Genomic DNA, 18,508 nt, shown 5'->3' on the forward strand with positions numbered 1-18,508 from the left:
TTATAAAAAAGAGCTTAGTTATTATTCTAACTATCCTAAAATTAGAAACATTGTTATTTTATCAAACACAGTGAATAAAGGATTTAGGGTTTAAATAAATAATTTATACAAGAACACATTGTTATTTTACACCGTAAATAATAGATTTATGGAAAAAATACATGATTACCAAAGGAAGACAAATTATTTTTTAGACTATAATATTTATCAAAGAGCACAGCCTTGTTCTACTGGTAAATGATTTACAGTAAATCCTACTAAAGTTATAGGATTTACTAATTTATTTATGGAGTTATTTACTAAGATATTAATTTATTTACTAATTGTTTCTTTTGATAAACACTTTTAAAAAAATTATTTATTTATTAAAATAATACTAATTCAAAATTTAAGAAAAAGCCCTAATATTTTCAAAAATTCTCAAATTGAACCTAATCGCTAAAATGTCAAAACCTAAACCCCAATCCACAATCTTTATCATGTTTAGAATGTTGTTGCGGAGAAGATAATGTCTCTGGGAATAGACGTTATTTAAGAAGACATGTGTCTGAAAGATTGTCGCATGAATCGCTAAGACAATCCATTGCGAAGGAGATTGTTGAGTGGTCACAAAAGAGATTGTGATTGAGATTTGATAGCTATTGCTACACTGGCCGGGGATCTTGTCGCAACGAGTTGTCTCCACGAGTGACGATGATTGATATTGATTTTGATCTACTCATGAATAGGGCAAGCGACCTAAGTTCATCAACGTTCTATCTTGGATATCAGAACATTTCCTACCCATCGCGAAGATCTCCTCATCGTGAAGGCACCTTAACATATTTTACCACACTAGGGTATTAAAATTATAAAATGTTAAACTAGAGGGTTTCAAAATGATATTTTCTTCCTTTTTTTTTTTTGATAGAAATCGACATGTAATGCGCACACAATAAATGGCATGAGTGTTTTTTTATATATTGTTGAAACCAAATTTTGTAGGATTAGAGCTTTTGATTAGGATTTTTTTCTTTTTTTAATCAAAATAGAAAATGTTGAATTAACTTTGTTTTAAAAATAAAATTAGGTTAATAATAAATAAACAAATATACTACTCATCCCATAAGTAACGACTTGTGTACAAGTTACATGTCAATACTAAAAAAGAAAAAGAACATCGTTATCAATTGGAGGGTCTTTTTGCTATGTATTTCTAACTTCAAAAGACTAACTATTAAAATTAAAAGTTCATATAGCACATTGCTATTGAGTGAGAAGTTTAGATACCAACGGTGGAAAAAAGCTTTGAAATAATACGAAAAACTAGAAGTATAATTTTTTAATACGCGAAAAACACATAACTTTAAAAGTTAATATCCTAGTTTTGATTCGTCGGCTTTAGGGAGGGCTTGAAAGTGACGAAACCGGTTATTTAGGGATTTCATTTTTGTAGCTTTATTTTTTGGCTATATTTATAATAGGGTAGAGCCTTTTTGTCTTACTTATTGGTAAAGTTATTCTAAGATTAACTTTTTAACCACAAAATTTACGAGAATCCACTTTAAAAATTTAAGACGCGCGACAGAAAATTATTTTTAATTATAAATATGACTATTAAAAAGTTATTCTAACGATTAAAATAACATTTTTTACCAATGGGACAAAAAAACCTACACTATCATAAAAGTTGTCATATTTTTAAAAGTTTCCCTTTTTTTAAAAATTAAAGTGTCATTAAATAAAATAATGAAGCCATTGAATTTCATATTTAAAAAGGAAATAATAGAATCTGAATATTTCACATTCTGATATTTTTCCTATTTGATACATTTATTATTATTTTTTTCTTTCTTCATTTCGTAGAAATATAATTAAATAAATATAGAATTTTAGATTGAATAAACCAAGTGACAAACCACGTCCACGATTTGTATCGGGCTTCAAACTAATCCTTACATATATCTCCTTCCATCCTCAAAACTTTTTTGTTTTGTTTTTTGTTTTTTAAAAAAACCCCTCTGTCTCGCACTCTCTTTAGTTTTAGGGTTTGTGCTCTTTTCCATACCATTCAATGGAGGAATACGAGAGCATTGACAATGAAAGTGGTTACCCAGATTATGAAGACGATTTCGAATTCGTTTTCGTGGAGGAATGCGAGAGCACTGACAATGAAAGTGGTTACCCAGATTATGAAGACGATTTCGAATTCGGTTTCGTGGAGGAATACGAGAGCAGTGACAATGAAAGTGGTTACCCAGATTATGAAGACAATTTCGAATTCGGTTTGGAGGAGGAAACAAGAACTATCGCTGGCTCTCAACAAATTGAGGTACGACTTGTTTCGATGTTGACGACTCTCAACCAAATTAAGCTGCGCACATTCCATTCGCTGTCTGTTTCGATCATAATTTGAAATTTTCTCTTTATTCATGGTATAATTTTTTTCTCTCTGGAATTTTGCATATAATTTGCTTTAATTCTGTCTGTTTCGATCATAATTTGGATGTTTCGCTTTATTCCTCGTATAATGTTTTATATTTTCCTCTGAAATGTTTCATATAATTTGGTTCATCCGAATATTGATACAAACCATTAGAGAGAGAGAGAGAGAGAGATTCCATTGGTATTTGTTACCTCTAGAAAGAGAGCATTGCAAAGTTTCTTTATTATTGCATTCTTTTGCGTCTGAAACCATGAATATTGTTTAACAATTATACTTTTATAAAAATTTTGAATTCATGAAATAAAATCCAGACCTTTGGGTTGGCGACCAAGGAATGCCTCCCCAACTTCCTGTGCTTTTTCCCCGAAAACTGCTTCCCTGCTATCGGTTTTTTTTTTTTTTTTTGGTATAAACAATACGTACCAGTTTCGATGTTCTAAAATTGAAAAAAAGAAAAATCCTTTTTCTTCTCAGTATTTGGATGCAAGTTTTTTGTTTTTCGTTTTCGTTTTTGTTTTTGTTTTTGTTTTTTGTTTTTTGTTTTTTGTTTTTCTTTTGTTTTGTTTTTTTTATTTATTTTTTATGATGCACTCTTTTGCAGGTTATCAGCAAAGAGTCTCTCTTGGCTGCTCAGGTATCACAAAAAGATTCGAACTTTTTTTTTTTTGTTATGCCTTTGTTGGGCCACGGTAAAGTTAATGCCATAATTGCTTTTGAACTACGCAGAGGGATGATTTGCTGAGGGTGATGGACGTACTATCATTGAAAGAGCATGATGCCTGGTCTTTACTCATTCATTATAGTTGGGATGTTGAAAAGTTACTGTCCGTTCTTGTGGAGAAAGGGGAAGATGAAGTATATGCTGAAGCAGGTGTGACCCTAATGGAGCGTAATGAAGATCTTTTCTCATTCATGTTTTCATCCAGCGTAATGTGCATGATTTGCGTCAAAGAAGTTCCTGGTAACAAAGTCACTACCATGGAATGCGGTCATTACTTTTGCAACACTTGTGAGTGAAAGATAACTGGAAACTCTGGTCTTATCTTAAGTCCTTTTGGACTATCTTCCATTTGACTTGATAATATTTGTGCATTAAATATTTTCCTTTTTTTTTTTTTGGTATTCTCTGCTCAGGTTGGACAGAGCACTTTATTTCAAAGATAAATGAGAGCCAGAGCGAGCAAATCAGATGTATGGCACATCAATGCAACGCAATTTGTGATATATCTAAAGTCAGGACACTAGTCAGTACCAGAGATCCTCATTTGGCAGAGAAGTTTGACCAGCTTCTTCTGGAATCATATATTGAGGCTAATAGAAAGGTTAAGTGGTGTCCAAGTGTTCCTCATTGTGGCAATGCTATACGTGTTGATGGCAATGTTTTATGTGAGGTTGAATGTGCATGCGGTCTACAATTCTGTTTCAAATGCTTATCTGAAGCCCACTCGCCTTGTTCATGTCTAATGTGGGAACTGTGGAATAAGAGTTGCCAGGGAAAATCAGAGACGGTGAAATGTATTTTAGAACAGACAAAGATTTGTCCAGAATGCTACGAGCTGTTTGAAAAGGATGGAGAATGTGACTTAAGGACCTTCGTTTCTGGAGAACCGTTTTGGTGAGCACTCTTATATCCTCATACTTTTCACATACGAACAATTTATTGAATTTGGGTCTTCTGTTTTTGATTGGGAACAAGAGTGCATGAGCATTACGTACTAAATGGTAATATGTTTCAAACTTTCAGTATCTTGCTAATGAGTGGCTATTAAAACTCTAGTACTGGTTAGTCATAAGACTTTTTGGACCTTTCTCTTATGAAAAAATAAGAATTGCAGGATCTGTCCTTGGTATGTTTTCTGTTTTTTGTTTTTTTGTTGGCTATTTTGTACGAACACCACCGAAACTTCTTGAATTTGGCAATTTAGTCTTTAAACTTGTTTTTCTTGGCAATTAACACCCTGAACTTTTAATTTTTAGCACTTTTAGTCCTTATTGCTCAAATTCGTTAAAATTTTTATGGTTTTTTGTGCCAAACTTACAATTGACAGTCTAAGAAGCGCATTGATGATCATTTTTATTTAGTTCCAATACAAATGCAATTAAAATCTGGAATTTAATTTAATCATAACTTAAACCTCATTTCTAAATTTTAAAATGAAATTTTATTAATACCAATAAAAAATAATCATCAATCTACTTCTTAAACTGTTACTTGTAAGTTTGGCACAAAAATATAACAAATTTAAGCAACAAGGACTAAAAGTGCCAAAAATCAAAAGTTTGAGGTGTTAATTGCCAGAAAAAAAAAAGTTTAGGAACTAAAATGCTAAATTCGAAAAGTTCAGGGTTTGTTCATACAAAATAGCCTTTTTTGTTTGCTAAGAACTTGATATGGTTTTTGTAACTGTATTTGTTACATTCTTGGATGTGAATGACTCGTTGTTTTTCTCGTGTCTGGTTGGTTTGTTAATAAAGATCATGTTTGTCTATACATTTTAGAGTTGGTAGCAATTGTTTATATTTAAGAATTCATGACACGAAAGAATGTAGTCCGCAGGGTGTTGGTCTACCATGTATGTGTGTGTGTGTATATATATATATATATATTTATCTATTCTCTATTTTGTAGTTTGCTTTGCGGTCGCCATGCTTATGATAGTTGTGGAGGTTTCCAAAAAGAAAAGCAGGTGAAAATTAGGCATAGAAACAAGGACATATGGTATTACCTTCACTACCACCACCGTTATAGAGACCAAACACAAACTTTTGATCTTGAAAGGAAGCTGAAGCAAGCTGCAGAAGACATGATATTTCTTTTCCGTGAAAACTATTTTAAATCTAGGGTTTTTTGTTGGGTGTTTGATGCTTTCAACAGAGTCTCCAAAGCAAGGAGGATTCTTTCATTTACATACCCGTTTGCATATTGCATGTTTGGTCCTGTACTATTCAAAGATCATGACATGCCGAAGCAGGAGATAAGAATAAAGCAAAACATATTTGATGCTCACCTGCAGCAGCTTGTGGAAAACATTGAAAGGCTTTCTTCGTTACTAGAGAAACCTTTTGAGTTTTACGAGGAGGACAGTCTTATGAAGTTGAAAATGCAGATAGTTAATCACTCGGCAGTTACTGATAAGCTGTGCAAAAACTTGTAAGTTTTCCTCGGATGTCTATAAGAACTAAATCTAAGTACTCAGGAACACAAATAAGCTTACACATTAAGTTTGACATTAACAACGAACAATAATAAGTTGTTGGGCTTGACAACTTTGATTATTTGCAGGTACGATTGCATTGAGAATGATTTGCTCGGGCCGCTTCAGTCGGAAATTCACAATATTGCTCCTTACAAGTCAAATGGCGTGGAAAAAGCTTCTGATCATTGTTTATAGAGACACGAGGCCCTCTAATTTTGAAAAGAATTGTGGTATGTGCATTTATCATGTTCCTAACTTGTATTCTAATCTACTTTGTCGCCTATGTGTACTTAACATTTATTTATTCTGCAATAGGATTTGTGGAAGAGAATTTGGAGATGAACATGTCTCTCAGAAACATGCATGTACAGGAGTAAAAGAATGAGGTCAACCTTCATGGAGCACCTTTTTTCCTAATTTTTCTTTAGTTAGAGCTCTGTTAGATGATATATGTTTTTACTGAAAACGATATGCCGTTTGTAATTGTAACTAGTAGACGAATGATATATTTTTGGCATTTTGTATTACATATGTCGTTTTTACAGTATTATAAACGACATGGATAAGGGTTAATTTCAATAAATGATTATTAATTTTAGCATCACTTTTGTATACTTTCACAATTATTATTTTCATGTCAACAAAAGTGGGACCAGACTATTTTTATTTGAATTAAAATGACAATGGTGCTTCATTTCAGTTTTAAAGTCTTGAATATATATTATGAAACCTTTTATAATTCCAATATTGAAAGTAGAGAGAGGAGGAGAACGAACGCGGGTGTGCACAGAGATCAAGAAACTCCAACGACTACCACCATCTACCACCGTCTACTACCTTGAGCACTGACGAACCCACGACAGTGAGAACCCACGACAACGAGAACCCACGTTAGCAAGCACCCATGCAGTGAGAACCCACGAACCCAAAATCACGTGACAAGAACCCATGAACCTTCGTCGGAGAAATCAACGCCTAACTCAGAAGCACGAACCAAGGAAACCTCACCCTCCTAACATTCTTCGTTGGAGAAATCAACCACGAAACAGACGAGGTCAATGGCGGATTCCGAGACAAATGTGAAAATTTTGTTGGCTTTTCTTGTTTATTTTTTTTTTCTTAGGTATTTATTATTTTTTTTCTTTTACCATTTTTTGTCATCTTAGAAGAAAAGAAAGGCTTTAGAGGAGGAGATAAAAGCAGATAAGATTAGTTATTTAAAATTTTTATTGTCATTGTGCTCCTTATTTGGTCTGTGACTCTGTCTGATGGGCGGTCATATCATTATGACCGGTCGATAATTGTATTATGACCGGTCATAAGACAAGCACAGTGTGCGGTCATAGTACTATGACCGATGGTCATAATTCTATAACTAACCATCAGGCAGGCAGGCTCATAGTGTGACTGCCTGACTGATGAGCCTGCGGTCATAGCATTATGCCCGTCGGTCATAGTACTGTGATCGCACTATGTGACTGTCTTATGACCGGCCATCAGTCATAACACTATGAGCGAGCTTACATGATGGGCGGTTATAGAATTATAACCGTCAGTCATAGTACTATGACAGCTCAATGGTCAGACTCTTAGTGTGCCATTCATAATACTTTGGTTAACAATTTTATTTATTTTTCTTGTTTTTTTTGTATTTATTGTTTTTTTTTTTTACCATTTTTTAACATCTTATAAGAAAAGAAAGGCTTTGTAGGAAGAGATGTCGTTGATAGAATGTGACATCATAGTCAGATAATATCTTCACAGGAGCTTCCCCGTCTTCAACAACATATCTTAAGGATAAACTTTTTCCTTGTGGCCGAATCCCAAGCATATTTCTCACCAAATCTATAAGACTAATATAAGTTGTGTTGGTGGGGACCAATATCCCCTTCATTTCACAACCGACGTATCTCGAAACACGGTCCGAATATCCATTGTACTTGATGAAGACATTCAATCCAGCAGTCATTCTTAAATAATTTCAAAAACAATAACTGTTAATCAACATGCAATTACTCCTAGTCATCGTTGAGTCATTAGAAATGGTCAGTCATAACACTGTGTAATGGCCGGTCATAAGGCAGTTATAGTATGCCAGTCATAACACTATGAGTCATTTCAGTCATAATATAATGACCGGACGGTCATATCACTATGACTGCCTTACGGTCATAATATATTGACCGGCCATATTGACTCATAAACAATGACTCATACTGTTATGACTGACTGGTCATAGTATTATGATCGGACATATAACACTATGAGTCATAACCCAAGGTCAACTATGTCTTTGACGTGTAGGTTGTTACAATCAGTTTATATATCAATTATAAACCATCTAAAATCTCAAATTGACGAAGGATATTTTCAATTCCTATCACATTAAGTTCAATCCAGTCATTTTTTTCAAGTTCTATGTACTAAGTCTCCTGAAAAATAAATTTAAAAAGACAAAAATAAAAGAAAAACAAAAAAAATTGTGTACCAACCTCGATCTGTGCACAATCGGAGTATTGGCAACGAGGGAATAAAGGCGTAGGGAAGAGAGAGATGCCAAACTTGAGAGAGAGAGAGTTGAAAATGGGGTGTAGAGAGAGAGAATGGGTGGGAGGGAGTTGAGAGTTTCTTTGAGGTGCTTTTAAATGATAATTTTGATTTAAGTAGCATAGAAGTCACTTTACCATACATTGCTAACATGACAATGCTAGTTGTGAAAATATACAAAAATTGTGCTAAAATTAATAATAATTTATTCATGAGTGCTATTATTGAAATTAACCCCACGGAGGATAATATATTTTGAGAGAGAGAGAGAGAGAGAGAGAGAGAGAGAGAGAGAGCTGAAAATGAGGTGTAGAGAGAGAATGGGCGAGAGAGAGTTGAGAATTTCTTTAAGGTACTTTTAAATGATAATTTTGACCTGAGTGACATAAAAGTCATTTGACCTCACATTACTGACATGATAATGCTAGTTGTGAAAATATACAAAAATAATGCTAAAATTAATAATAATTTATTCATGACTACTATTATTGAAATTAACCCCATGGAGGATAATATATTTTGCGATGTTCAATTGGCCGTGATCATGATATATGGATTGGGAGTTAGTTTCCTCAAATAATAATAATAATAATAATAGAATTAGAATTAAAAAAAAAAAAAGATTGGGAGCTGTTAAAGGCTTAAAGCTCAGGAAAGAGGTGCACTGCATCACATGAGGTGGCCCTCTACGTAGCTGCTGTTGGTAGGGATATTTTAACATAGGTGGTTCTCACCAAATATTTTTGGAAGGTTAAAAAACTTGTTTTGTTTTCCTCCCTCTCTTTCTCCAAATCCTCCTCTCTTTTTAAAAAAAAAATAAAAAATACAAATTATCTTTTAATGTTTGTTGTTTGTGTTTTTTTATTTTTTTATTTTCAGCCCTACTTTTATTTATTTTTTTGCCAAATAATTATTCTTACTTTCTGCTGCTTGCATTGTTGAGAACCTTCGGCCGTTTTGTCTGCTTTGTTTCACTACTCACGTTTTGGTTTTGCTTTGTACCGAGCTTGGTTTGTTTCTTAATGAAAGCTCACTCATAAAAAACAAACAAACAAACAAACCGAAACCCAAACGATTTAAACAAATTGAATAAGGCCAGGATCAAGATAAGTAACAATCCATCACAAAATCTAGGTTTGATAGGAAAAAAAATTAATTAAAAAAGTTAAAATCATTATGTTGTTTGGCAATAAGCAAAACTAATCCAGATCTTGCAATTATATCCCACTCCGCCTCCGCTGAGTGCCGCAAACCTTGTGATGGCAACAAACCTTCACTAACTTGGCGTCAAACCCATTCCGCAATGCCGCCCTCGTCTTAGCAAAACCCAGTGCTGCCCTAGATATGCGACTAGCGTGACAATATTGTGAATTTTTTAAACTGAAGTGCATGTTTTCGCAAACAAGTAATAAAGAGTGACTAGATTGTTGTTCCTTCAAAGATTGATGATTCATACTAATATACTTCTAGTTTTATTTGTATAATTTTAAAGGAAGTTTATATTAAGGATTTTTTTTTAAAGTAAACTATAACTAGAAGAAAACAATAGCATAATCAAATAGATGAAAACTTACCCCAAAAAAAAATGAAGACTTAATTAACCAAATTCTAGGGTTTTTGATTTCAACATAACTAATTCGTCTTGATTCTTGTATCCTTATTAACAGTGGTGGAGCCAAGAAGTTTTTTTCAAGAGGCGTTGTGTTCAACGCAACGATAGTTTCTTAAATTTATCTCTCTACTTACCTTCATTGTGCATACTTTTTATCTTTTTAATTCTTCTTCCAAATGAACTAAATTTGTAATATAAATTGAGTTTTTAGAAATTTAAAGTCCCAAACATAAAGCTTTCATAGTACTATAGTTGATTTTTAGTTTATTTCGGATTTTAAGTTTGAAATATCAGTATACTTTAAAGTCAAAAGTAGAGGTATAACTAAAATTATTAAAAAATTGTGCCTCAATATTGCATTTTTGAAGTTTTCAGGTAGGCAAATTGTAATAAAAATAGTAAAAGAAAATTTTTTAGAGGTAAAAATAAAAGGAGCCATTGGAGCCAAACAGTGCCTAATGTAGTTCCACCCCTGCTTATTAATTAACTTTATTATCCAAATTGATAACTGAGAATCTCTAACCTTTCTCTAGGTCTAACGAAGAATATAGAAGGTAATTTTCTAGATTTAATGACTACACAAGCCATAGAAGTGTATTCACATGAAACTTTTGGCGTTCAATCCTCTCTCGTGGGTGGTTTGCTTCCCCTTTGTATGAACTCTTTAACTTTTTTTTTTCCACGTCAAAAAGGATCTCCTTCGATTTCTTATTTCATGTCAAAAGTTAAAATAAGATGTTTTATCAATGGATTTTTTTTAAGAGGTCTCACCATAGAGACTCTTATTTTTATTGAAACCTATATTATGTTATTTTTCTCCTTCCCCTAGATATCCTACTGAAACACATACATTAAGTCAAGTCATCTCTTTAAGTTAAGTCCCACATCGATTATTGGGTAAACATGTTATATTTTATGAACTTATATATTATCTGAGTCTCATATTGTCTCTTTAAGCTAAGTCTCATATCGATTATTATTCTTCAAATTTGACTTCATTAGAGATAACTGTAAGCTTTTTTCTTTTTCAACATTTTTTTTCTCTATATTCTGTAATATGTGACATTCTAAACCTCTAACTTTTTTTTAATTCAATTTGTAGATATGCTTAGCATTTGGACAAGACACGTGTTTATGGAAGAACATTGAGTGCATTGTATTTGATAAATTAGAATTTGTGGAAATGTTCGAGGTTTCGGGGACTAGAGCTGAAGTTGAATTCATAAAACTTATGCTGAACAGATCAAAGAGTTGGGACGAATCACAATACATCCTTCTCAGGAAGTTTAAAAAGAGTTATGGTACATGAATTTATCATGTTCTTAACTTGTATTCTAATCTACTTTGTCGCCTATGTGTACTTAACATGGTTTTTTTCTTTTTTTTTTTACTGTTAAACAATATAATTTGTGGAAGAGAATTTGGTGATGAACATGTCTTTCAGAAACATGCATGTATAATACAGGAGTAAAAGGATGGGGTAAACCTTCATGGAGCACCTTTTTTTCCTAATTTTTCTTTAGTAGAGCTCTATTAAATGATGTATATTTTCACGGAAAATGATATGCCGTTTGTAGCCAGTAGACGAATGATATGCCATTTTGCTCTGTAAAACAAATGTCATTTTTACGCTAGTATAAACGACATAGATGATATGTTTTGCATTAGAAGATGATATGTTTTGCATTAGAAAACGTATGTTGCAAGCGATCAACATTCAACTATGTCATAAGAGAAGTATTTGTTAGAGAGATTGTAATATGTCTCTCAAATTAAATCACACAAATATGGAGTCATTATGGAGCACCACAACATTTATTGTGGCTGTGAAGGGCCTGCATTGCATTTAGAAGGGCCGCAGCCCATGGACTGTGCCTATTTAGCGTAGCTTGCAGCAGGACAAGCGCTTTGGCACTGCAGGTAGTCTGGCAAAGTTAGCTGTTGCCAGATGCGCTGCAGCGCTTGTTTAGGGTGTTGCAGCGCCTGCTGTGCAGCTTTGAAGGGTTGTTTCTCTCTCTTATGCGCTGCAGCAGGAAAAAACATCTGATGCAGCGCCAATACTGCAGAAATCAGTATTTTCATGTGATTTTGAGATATCAAACGTTTCAAACCATTGCATCCATTGGTGATATATTTTCACACATATTTGAACATCTATGAATTTTAATGAAAATGTACCTTTATGTGAATGGTTGTGATGTTTGAAGAGAATGTGTTTATTCATGAAATAACACCTCTGTCTTTATTAATTTTTCAGAAAATTTACAGACTTAATTCATATTATGAAACACAATATTATTGCTTGATATTGTGTTCAAGGATTTGTTGTATCTTGGGGGTAATTTGCCATTAAAATTCATTAGCAAACTTTGAGAAGTGAGGGTAAATAAAACGTTAAAGGAAAGTATTCCTATATGTCTCAAACCATCTTGTTTTCTACATTCTTTTCATCCTCTACACTCAAATTCTCCAACAATCTTTAAGGTTTTAAGTTGCTGCAATAGAGGTTGAAAAGAACATACCGTCTTTCTTCAATCCGAATGTCCAACTTGATCACTTTGATGGAACCAATTTCACCCACTGGAAGGGAAAGTTGTTCTTCCTTCTCACCGTCCTCAAGATCACCTTCGTACTTGATCCAAAGTTGTAGCCACTTCCGGAACCGAAAGAGGATGATTCTGAAGACTTGAAGGCTGCATGGAAGAAGCGCAAAGATGATGAAGTCATGTACCGGGGTCACATTCTCAACACACTCTCCGTTAGGCTCTACGGTCTCTACAACTCGATGGAGTCTCCGGTGGAGATATAGAATGCACTTGAATACAAATACAAAACTGAGAAGGAAGGTATGGACAAATTTCTCATCTTGAAATATCTTGAATTTGTCGTGGTTGATTCCAAGTCCGTTTTAGACCAAATACATGAATTACACGTCATTGTTACTAAACTTCGTGAATTGAAAGTGGAAATTTCTGAATTGTTCCAAGTTGAGGCTATTATTACTAAATTTTCTCAAAGTTAGAATGGTTATAGAAAAAAACTCTTTCATAGGAGAGATGACATAACTCTAGAGGAATTACAAAAACACTTGAGGATCGAAGAGGAGACTAAGTCTCGTGATCCCAAACGCATGAATGATTCCTCAAAAGTTAATGTTGCCGAAGCAAGTAAGTTTTTAAAGAACTTCAAAGTCAATAATGACAAGAAGTTCAAGAAGTCCGGTAATAGCCAAAAGAAATTTTCAGAAAATTGTTTCTTTTGTGGAAAGAAAGGCCATTACCAGAATGATTGCAGGTACAAGAAGAAGAAGGAAGAAGTTAACACTAACAAAACCAATGTTGTTGAAAAGAAATCTGAAGACATATGTGCTATGGTTTCAGAGATGCAAATTAGTATGATTACCGAAACCAACATGGCTGCAACCAAATCCTCTGAATGATGGCTTGATTCCAGTGCCACAATCTATGTTTGTAATGACAAGAAATTATTCTCATCATACAAAGTGGAAAAAGAAGGACTATCAGTTCTCATGAGGAACAATGATGCAGTGATGGTTGCTGAAAAAAAAAATTCTTATATACCTCAAACCCTCTTATTTTCTGCTTTGTTTTCATCCTCTACACTCAAATTTTCTAACAATATTACTACTATTATTGCATTGTACGTTTACTTACGCTTGGTCATGATATAAAGATTGTGAGTTTTTTCCCGCAAAAAAGGAACTGGTAAAAGCTGGGGAAGTGGTGCACTGCTAATTAGCTTCTCTGATTTGGTTGTTAGTTTTTGAACGACGTTTAGCTTCTTCTCGATCACTTCTTCATATTTTTTTCTTCTCCTCCTCCTCCTCCTCAATGTTGCGTATATGCTCATCAAAAGACTCCTCTGTGATCTCTGTCCTCATTCGAGTTTCCACCCGTAGAATTGTAACGCCCTCAAGAATTAAACATGTTTAATTATGTTAATTGTATATATTAGTGTGCCTAAAATTAATTTTTTTTCTGATTAATCTTGTGATTAAAGATTAAGTTTTTGAGTTATTTTAAGGAGTTATAAATTACTTTCAGTTTTTCAATTTTCACCTCAAAAGTTTTTAAAAATACACTTAATTTTAATGTATTTTTATTTATTTTTTTATTTTTTTTCCTATTTATTTTTTTTCTTTCTTTTCCTTTTCTTTTCTTTTTCTTTTTTTCCCCTTCCTTTTTCCTCCCGTGGCTACCCAGACATAGCCCAGCCCCCCTCTCTCTCTTTCTTTTCATTTTTCTTCTTCCTTCTCTGGTTCCTCTCACACCGCCCATCTCCCTCTCTTTCTTCCTTCACGCCGGCCACTTTCTCTGGGATCTCTCTCCCGCCGGTTGCCTCTCTCTCTCTCTCCCTTTCCGACCATTTCTCCCTCTCTCTCTGTTCTCTCTCTTGGCTGGCCGGCCGAGAGCCTAAAAAAAAAAAAAGAACGAAAATGGGAGAAACTGAGGGAGACAAAGCTCCATCAACTGATTTAAGGTAAAACCCTTTAAAACCCACTCTTTGATTCGAATTTTAAGCTTGAGAAAGTTTGATTTTGGTTAGATTTGAATAATTTTGAGTTAGGGTTTGGATTTGAACAATTGTTGTTGAAATTGATTGAAATTTAGGGGTTTTCAGTTATTAGACTTGTTTAGTTGATTGGAAACTGATTTTGATGGATTCTGGAGAATTATTTTGAAATTGAACATGATTTGCAGGTTTGGCATTTTTCCTATTTATGCCGGCATGTTGCCGAAATTTCTTTAAAAAGTTATTTTTAAGTTGAAATTAAATAGGAAACTAATCTCATGGATTGGATTTCAATCTTTAAAGAACCCTCAAACTGATTATAAAATCATTTGTGAAATTAGATTTGAGTCAAGGCACACTAATAGGGAACAATTAAACATGATTGAGCTTAATTTGTTTTAGAAATGAGAAATACTTCCTAAGATATTGCTTTTGTGATAAAGCTAGTGGAGAAGGTCAAGTATTAAAGCTTTAAGGGAAGCGGAGGCTTGGAGAACGAAAGGCTAGCCCAGGTTTAACATTCGAGAGGTAGGATATTCTTGTCCATATCCTTGTTAGCCTCACTTTAAATGATTTTGGCCAATGAAAATGTTTTAGAACAAAACATGTTTAAAGAAAATGATTTCAAAGGAATAGCATGAGAATGCTATTAAGTTTTCCAATGATTTTAGAAATGAGATTTTAAAGAGTATCATTTCTTAAAATGAAATACTCTAAGGAATTATACAACGCATGGTGGCCTTAGATATCGGGATGTGGGAATCGCATCCTTGGGGGCAGGTCCCGAAACCCGTACGAATCCACTTCTTGCTCAGTGGAATTATGGCTCTACACTTTTCACTAGACAGACATTTTACCGTTTCTTGTTCAGTGGTATGGTGAGCTGCACACTTTCATTATACATATATTTTTTACTATGTGAGTATTTCCTTTTTTAAAAAGGATGATCGGTTCCGGGTGTATGTCTTCAGACCGTGAGTACCTTTATTTAAAATGTTTTTTAAAATTATATCCTACTGGGCCTTCCGCTCACTTTTATTATGTTTTTAATGTTTTAAACTCCTCCTCCAGAGTTAGCGGTTTAGATTTACAGCGTGACAAGTGGATGCCAATGGATTGAAGATGCGACATTCGAAGCGGTACGATTGTTTCAGATTTACGGTTTTAAATTCTGATATGTACTGTATTTCTGTATGCAAACTGTATTGGTCGACATTGTCCATGAGTTGTACTATTTTTCTTGGACTTAATGGACTGTTTTAAATATTATTTATGAAAGAAAGACTCCGAAGCAAACTATATTGATATTTATGTAATAATTTTGTGATTTGGTTAAACAGTCCAGTTTAATTACTACATGATACCATTGCATTTGAGAATTTGTCGTTAGAGTCCGTTTCAATTTTCCTAGAGCACTTTGATGGATGGAATTCATGTTTCTATTATCGATGTTTATCGATATGAAGATCGAGGGTAAAGTTGACTTTGAAGTTTTCGGGAAGTATTGATTTCAACTCGATGGTTATTGATTTTTTCCATAAGTTCTCTTGACTCTTGTCAGTTTCAAATTCAAAATCAGTATTGACTTCGAAATTCTCATGAAGATTTTAGTTTTGAGATGATATTCGTTCGGACTTCCGCGTAGTTGCATTCCCAATATTTGTCCATTCCACTTTTGATACGTCTAACGTGGGGGTTTAAGTTGATGGAGAGCGATGACTTGAAATCGAGCAGTTTTGATCATTAAAGTTTCCTTCCTCCTTGATTGGTTCTTTCCGATTTGATCAATACGCAAGTTTAGTGTTGCAATCTAGCTTTGTATCCTAGCTACTCGTTTCAATTCACTGATGCATTCTTTTATCTCTTTAGAGTGTTTTGCTCAAGAGTATTTACTTCATGGGTTCTTGTGTTGATGAGATGTCATTCTTTCTTCTATTGATGATGATGGTGGCTATGGACTTCGTTGAGAGATTGACGCTTATCTCTGATATTAAATTATGTTCAGCTTTTGTTTGGGAAGCGTGGTAGGTCATAACCCACAGGTTCCAGGATTCCAACTTCGAATTCTTTTCTTAATCCGTTTTGACCAGGAGTTGGTCTCATCGTTATTATTAGTGTATTGATTCGTGAAATTTTTATATCATAGTCCTATGTCACTCAGGAATTAAAATTCTTCCTTGTCTCGAGTGTTAGTCTCGGTGATTCCCTCGTTAACTTAAACCATGCCATTGTGAGACATTGACTATGGATCTTAATCCTATGCCATTCTCTGCCATTTTGCTTTTGGGATTCTAAGTTCGAGCTCTATTCTTAATCTGTTCTGAATTGGAGTTGGACTTTCTACTTGATAACCGTATTTTGATTCATATTATCTTTTTATCATGAATCAATGTTATTCTAAGATCAAGACCGCTTCTTATTTCGAATAGTAGTCTCGGTAATTTTGTTCCTAATACGGAAACATGTTATAGCGTTCGTTTTCTTTTAGTGTACGGTGATCACTGGTGCGAGATTTGACAATCTTGACTTCGAAGATCCTTATTCAGTCACATGGTTTTAAAGATTCGATCGTTACTTGATTTCGTATCCATTTAATACTAAATTTCTATTGGTTCTTTTTAGAGTCAAATGCGACTATGGAAATTTCTGCGACTTTCTAGATCCCAAATCAATGATTGATGTTCTTTTGTTCGATCATTCCTAGAATTGGGTGTCTCTATTCTAGTGGGTGAAAGTCTATGTTGTTGATTGACTTCTAGTTGGAATTAATAATATTCTGGATATGAGATTCCAAGATAACAAAGTGTTTCCGTGTCTCATTCTATAATTCTGAAATTCTTAAAGACTTGAACGAGGCGAGTGGTCCTATCTTATCGAGATTGGGGTCATTTCTTTCTCATTGATTGGGTGTGACAATCGAAGTATACCATGCCAATGTCATAAGTCTATTTTTCATGACAATGAAGGTGTTTTCTTCAACCGGTGTTTAGATGTCGCAGCAAAACCGTAAGATGGATGTTTCTCCCCATCTTGACATGTGTGAATCCACATAAAAGGCGTAGGAAGTCTTAATTCATAAGTTTCAACATGTCTATCCTTGTGAATTGTCGTATTTCCGCCATGTGAGTGACATTCTTGCTTTTAACTCATATTCTAAGTGGTGTTTTAAATGGAAGAACTTCTTTAGCAGTTGAGGTTGAGCTCCCTCGGGCTGAAGATGTTGGGTTCGACCCTCCTAAGGAGATGTCTTGTCAATTTTATGTGGAATTAGAACAGGTAGTTCTAATGATAAGTATGAACAACACTTTGGATGTTTTTCAAATCGGTGTCAGACCGTGGGTGTTGCATTAAATCAACCTTGAAGTCATTTAGTCCACGTGATGGATTTCATGCAACTATAAGAATTTCCCTAGACATGCCGTTCTGATTTTCTGTAACTAGTTTTTGAGGGCCTTGTCGATTTCTGAACCTTATGTGTCACATACCAAATCAAAGATCTACGTGTCTACTTTCTTATGGAGTTTGGAGACTTAGATAACAATTTATACATACTCCCGTCAAGATCGACGAATCTATCATTTTATTGGATTTATGAAGAATATGGATTCGAGTTAGAATCTGATTTATGACTGAACGATTGAAAGTTTGAAGCCTTTGTGGTTGTTTAACATTAAGTATGAGTTTGAAATTTCTCTCTTAAATGTTATTATTTTGGACTTTAATTATACTTTTCCCACTTGATCCACATGATTTTGGGGAGGATTCTAGGTAAAATAGACTTTCCAAGCTCAATAGGAGATTTGGATCACCCAAAAAGGAGTTTTATAGCTTAAGTTATGAATTTTTTAATTTGTTGGAAAAAGTGTCAAGGAACCTAACTTGGACAGGTTTGATACTGTTGAATTCTGGGAATCCTTGGAGATGAATTTGAATAAATGGGTTACATAATTGGAAACTAGACATCCTAAGCTTCGTATAGCCGTACGAATCACCTTAAATGGACAACCGTAGCTCAAGTTATGTATTTTTAAAGTTAAGCTTGATTTCTAGAAATTCTGCAGAAAAACAGCCACGTTTTGATCTGGTATAACGTATTTTTGGAGTCCTTAACCATCCGAAACTAAGCTTATGATAGCTCTTTGAAAAGCCCTAGATGTCTACTTCGATTAGACGCTGATTTTGTAGTTTTCAGAG

General features: G+C 34.1%; 1 protein-coding gene across 2 annotated transcripts; it reads left to right on the forward strand.

The window, feature by feature from the left end:
* Nucleotides 1-1,933: 1,933 nt before the first annotated feature.
* LOC21389343 (probable E3 ubiquitin-protein ligase ARI1) lies at nucleotides 1,934-6,185 on the forward strand. 2 transcript variants are annotated; one of them, XM_024164979.1, is made up of 8 exons: nucleotides 1,934-2,087; nucleotides 2,160-2,311; nucleotides 3,027-3,059; nucleotides 3,152-3,434; nucleotides 3,560-4,040; nucleotides 5,055-5,576; nucleotides 5,709-5,852; nucleotides 5,938-6,185. In XM_024164979.1, exons 1-7 carry the CDS (start codon nucleotides 2,054-2,056, stop codon nucleotides 5,815-5,817), a joined length of 1,614 nt encoding a protein of 537 aa, XP_024020747.1. In that variant the 5' UTR covers nucleotides 1,934-2,053; the 3' UTR covers nucleotides 5,818-5,852; nucleotides 5,938-6,185. The 2 variants fall into 2 exon arrangements, with proteins under 2 accessions (XP_024020747.1, XP_010095466.1); XM_010097164.2 differs by having other exon boundaries at nucleotides 1,934-2,311.
* Nucleotides 6,186-18,508: the final 12,323 nt, after the last annotated feature.

This window comes from Morus notabilis, unplaced genomic scaffold (assembly GCF_000414095.1).
Source record: "Morus notabilis unplaced genomic scaffold, ASM41409v2 Scaffold59, whole genome shotgun sequence".
Classification (NCBI taxonomy): Eukaryota; Viridiplantae; Streptophyta; class Magnoliopsida; order Rosales; family Moraceae; genus Morus; species Morus notabilis.

What these genes read in the sequence shown, in the direction of transcription:
- LOC21389343 (XM_010097164.2), top strand. Translation starts at nt 2,054, where the DNA reads ATGGAGGAATACGAGAGCATTGACAATGAAAGTGGTTACCCAGATTAT. An exon ending in AGTCTCTCTTGGCTGCTCAG is followed by an intron (nt 3,060 to 3,151) that starts GTATCACAAAAA and finishes TGAACTACGCAG; the next exon opens with AGGGATGATTTGCTGAGGGT. An exon ending in GATAAGCTGTGCAAAAACTT is followed by an intron (nt 5,577 to 5,708) that starts GTAAGTTTTCCT and finishes GATTATTTGCAG; the next exon opens with GTACGATTGCATTGAGAATG.